This window comes from Abrus precatorius, unplaced genomic scaffold (assembly GCF_003935025.1).
Source record: "Abrus precatorius isolate BTA unplaced genomic scaffold, Abrus_2018 Scaffold9, whole genome shotgun sequence".
Lineage (NCBI taxonomy): Eukaryota > Viridiplantae > Streptophyta > Magnoliopsida > Fabales > Fabaceae > Abrus > Abrus precatorius.
The window spans coordinates 20,653,732-20,658,009 of NW_020874439.1; the positions used below are offsets into that span (position 1 = coordinate 20,653,732).

General features: G+C 34.4%; 1 protein-coding gene across 2 annotated transcripts; it reads left to right on the plus strand.

Annotated features, from left to right (window-relative positions):
• Positions 1–390: 390 nt before the first annotated feature.
• LOC113850220 (WEB family protein At2g38370-like) lies at positions 391–3,196 on the plus strand. Of its 2 annotated transcripts, XM_027480661.1 has the most exons (3): positions 391–677; positions 1,466–1,636; positions 1,736–3,196. In XM_027480661.1, exons 1-3 carry the CDS (start codon positions 498–500, stop codon positions 2,978–2,980), a joined length of 1,596 nt encoding a protein of 531 aa, XP_027336462.1. In that variant the 5' UTR covers positions 391–497; the 3' UTR covers positions 2,981–3,196. The 2 variants fall into 2 exon arrangements, with proteins under 2 accessions (XP_027336462.1, XP_027336461.1); XM_027480660.1 differs by having other exon boundaries at positions 1,466–3,196.
• The last annotated feature ends 1,082 nt before the right edge of the window (positions 3,197–4,278 follow it).

Sequence of the window (4,278 nt, forward strand, 5' to 3'; positions counted from 1 at the left end):
TTTTTAATGTTTAAAATTTTTTATTATTTTTTAGAAATTATTATTTACGATTCTATTTAAATTTATTTATTATTTTTGAAAAATTATCATACAAACGGTAAAATTTATATTTACTTTTTTAAAATATCTTATTTTAATATATATTATCTTTAAATTTATATTTAAAATAATTAACCTTGATATTATAAAGTATGATTTATTAAGTATTTAATTGAATTTATAATTAAAGTTGATACACGTCGTTTGTTACCGTTGACAAGAGCCCACGCTTGAGGTGTTTGGTGGGGCCTGGGCCCAACGAGTTTCGAAAATCAAGGCAATGACTTCGGTGTCAGCACGATAAAGTAGCGAACGACACGACTAGACCAGACCGTTTCCGTTTGTGTTCACTATTTAGTTTCTCCCACTTCCACTCTTACAAACTCCAAACACCAACCCTCACTTGTCGTTTTATTGTTATTGTTGTCTTTGAACATTTACACGGTTTGAATCACTCGATGAAAGTTGCGGATACGGCGGTGAACCGGTCCGAACCGGTGAAGATGGAAGGGTTCAGAGCGGAGATTGATACTTCGGCGCCGTTTGAATCGGTTAAAGAAGCCGTAACCCGATTCGGTGGTATTGGTTATTGGAAACCCATTCTTCACAATCTTACTAATAAGCACTTCGCTCCTCAGGTAAAACCTCTCTTTTCTCTCTCGTTGAAGTTTTGTGATTCGTTTAGTAAAGTAATGCATTGCTTCTACTCTTAGTAGAAAAAAAAAACATTGGGCCTTTCTGGTTTTTTCAAATTTTCAAAAATAAATATATAAATTGGTTTATTTTGTTAAACCCTCCTGAACTTTTGTTTGTCTCTGTTGTTTTTACTTGTGCCAAGTGTGGTGTTCTGAGAGGAAATGATTTTTTTAAATTATTATTGGTGATGTAATTTGTTTCTCTATGTTTGGTTCATGCGTTTTTATTTAAGGGTTTGTTTTTGTTCCGCTGAGTACTAGGGAGGCTTGGATCTGAAGAGCTATTATCTAAAAAACATAATACAAAAATGTGAGATGTGAATGCTATCAAAATGTGGGAAGTAGAGGACTGTGCAGCTTACTTAACAATTATTTATTTATTGTTACTATTTTGATCTAGGTGCTAAGAACCGTTCATCATGTTAACAAAAGCCCCATCTTTCTTCAGTGAAGGTTGTTTCATCTTCATAGTGCTTATGGATTCCCTCGGTTATGTGTTTTTTTTTTTATTTGTAGGTCTCTTCAATGATAATTCTCAAGATAAGCTATTTTCTAATGCAGAACTAAGTAGTTCTCCCTCATCTCCCATTACGACCAACTAGAATGAAGTTTGGCATAGTAGATTCGATATTAATAGTAGCTCATTTTGTGTGGGTGCATGTTTATTTTGAATTACTTCTTTTTAAGCAATTGATTTAGTTAAACAGTGAAAGTCTTGCTTTTGATTTAAGCAGCATCTCGCAGAAGTGGTCGATGCTGGAAAACTAGAGGAGCAAGCAGCTGGATTGGAGAAAGAGCTGATCCTTAAAGAAAGGGAAACTCTTGATGTCTTGAAAGAATTGGAAAGTACCAAAAGGCTTGTGGAAAATTTGAAATCAAAGCTACAAAAAGAAGAATCTGATGCAAATTTAAATTTTCAGACGAGTGGGTGTGACAATATATTGTCTAATAAGGAGAATGAGAAAGAAGATAAGGAAAACCAAGGGAGTAGTGTCCTTCAGCATTCAAAGGAGGGTTGTGTTTCCTATCCTTCATCGTCCCCGGGTTTAATATTAATGGAATTGAAGCAGGCAAAATTGAATCTGAACAGAACTACAAGTGATATTGCTGACGTTCGAGCTTCTGTTGAATTGCTCAATAAGAAGTTGGAGAAGGAAAGGATCTCGCTTGAGAAAACCCGTGAGAGGTTAACTCAGAATTCTTCAAAAATATGTTCTCTTGAGGAGGAGCTAAACCAAACAAAACTAAAACTGCAAGTGGCAAAAGATGCTGGAAGTAATGGTGGTTCAGATGATACTTCCGATATTACAAGAGAGCTCCAGCGTCTGAGTTCCGAGACAGAGCATTTCAGAAAAATGGGAGAGGCTGCTAAATCAGAAGTCTTAAAAGCAATGTCTGAGATTGAACAGACAAAGGCTATGATAAACACTGCTGAAATCAGGTTGGTCGCTGCCCGAAAAATGAAGGAAGCTGCAAGAGCAGCAGAAGCTGCTGCCCTTGCAGAGATTAAAGCATTGTCTCATCCCGAGACTTCACCTGGAGATTGTATGCAAAATCACGATGAAGTTACCCTTTCCTTCGAAGAGTATACTGCGCTAACCTGCAAAGCTCGAGAGGCAGAAGAACAATCTAAGAAGAGAGTTGTTGATGCTATGCTTCTAGTGGATGAAGCAAACATATCAAAAATGGACATTTTGAAAAGGGTAGAGGAAGCTACAGAAGAAGTTAAAACCAGCAAGAAGGCCCTTGAAGAAGCTCTAGAAAGGGTAGAGGCTGCAAATAGAGGAAAGCTAGCAGTTGAAGAGGCTTTAAGGAAGTGGCGGTCTGAGGGTCAAAAACGACGTTCCTCTATACATAACCATACCAAGTTTAAAAATGCTTACCCTTCTCACCATCGTAGAGATTCTCGGTTACTTGATGTAAATGGGTTGGATCTTGTAAATAATGAAGTCAAGCCGGATCTGAAGCCAACCCTATCAATAGGTCAAATATTAAGCAGGAAGTTGATGATCCCAGAAGAGTATGAAGTTGAGATGCTTAGAGAAAGAAGCTCCATGAAACGGAAGGTGTCACTGGGTCAGATGCTTGGCAAACAAAACAATGATCCATCCTTTGACAGGCAAGCTGAGAAAGAAAATGGTCAGAAGCCGTTTTCTGCAAAGAGAAAGAAATTCGGATTTGCCCGATTCTCCCTTCTTTTGACAAAACAGCAAAAGAAGAAGAAGCCAACACTGAACTTAAGGTGATGGATCATTTTGTGCTGACAAGAATGAGACAATAATCGCATCTTCTGTCTGTTCCTGCCCCTTCCTCTTATTGTGGCTGCATGAATGACTAGATTCTTGTTTGTTGTTTACCTTTGTTTCAGTTGCAGTTCGTACTTGTATACTAACTAACGTTTGTCGCTATTGCTGTGCTTCTCGACTCTTGTAGAGATTATTTATGTTAATTTAACTCTTGTAAGCTTGTGTTATAATTTTCATATGCCTTAAGGTTGTTCTATTCTTTCTATTTTATAATACATGATGTCTTTCTATTTTATAATATATGATGCTTTGGCATAAGTATGTTATTTAGCAATGTGCTAATGTTAGGAGGAAGTGTAAAATAAACAAAAACATAAAATAAAACTGTGGAAGCTACCATTAATTATAGCTGGTGTTTTAGTTTATTCTTTTCTTTTTTTGGTTTTAAAGTATTATCACTGGAGCTGCAGGTAAAAAACTCTTGGGTATATGATAAGCGTTGAAGGCAGAATTACTTTCAATGGTATTTGTTTTTTCATGCTCATGAATTCTAGATCTCGTTTAAAAGGCCAAAGCTCCTTCAGTTCGTGTTTTGGTATTGTGTATTGCACCAAAATTATTTAATCATATGTTTGTGTATTGGAGCTTCTCATGTAGAATTAGAATCGATATTACTTTAGTTGAAGAAATACTAAATGTTCTTGTATCCACGATGCCGGGTGCCAACATTTTAATTTTCCATTCATTCTCAACATTTGTTGCTTCCTACTCCATTCTCAACATTGGCTGTTTGGTTTAGAAAATGTTTTGTTTTTATTTTTTGTTTTTAAATACTTTAACAGGAAAAATTGAAAACAATTTTATTTTATTTTCACTGTTTGTTTACAAATCTTAGAAAATAGGAAAAAAAAAAAAAAACAAGGTAGCAATTTTGTAATTAAAAATAAAAACACAAAATGTTTCCAAACAAACCCTTAAGAATTCTATACTAAATTTCATTTTCATTAGTATGAAAATATTTTACAAATGAAAATTTATATATTTTTATATCATTAAATTTGCTTTAAAATTTATATAACTAGTGAACTTACGACATTTATTATTATTAGTAGTAGCATTAGGTTAAATATATCTTTTGTTTCTCAAAATATATTTAATTTTGATTTTTTAAAATTTTAATCTGTATTTTAGAAAATACTTAATTTTAATTCTTCGCACTAACGCGGCCTCAAAGCATCTTGCAGCACAAAAATTGAACTATGACAATATCTAAATTATTTATATCATTATGACTAAAA

Excerpts from the sequence above, each read along its gene's own strand:
- LOC113850220 (XM_027480660.1), top strand. The coding sequence starts at position 498 with ATGAAAGTTGCGGATACGGCGGTGAACCGGTCCGAACCGGTGAAGATG. Across the intron at positions 678-1,465 it reads ATAAGCACTTCGCTCCTCAG|CAGCATCTCGCAGAAGTGGT; the intron begins GTAAAACCTCTC and ends TTTTGATTTAAG.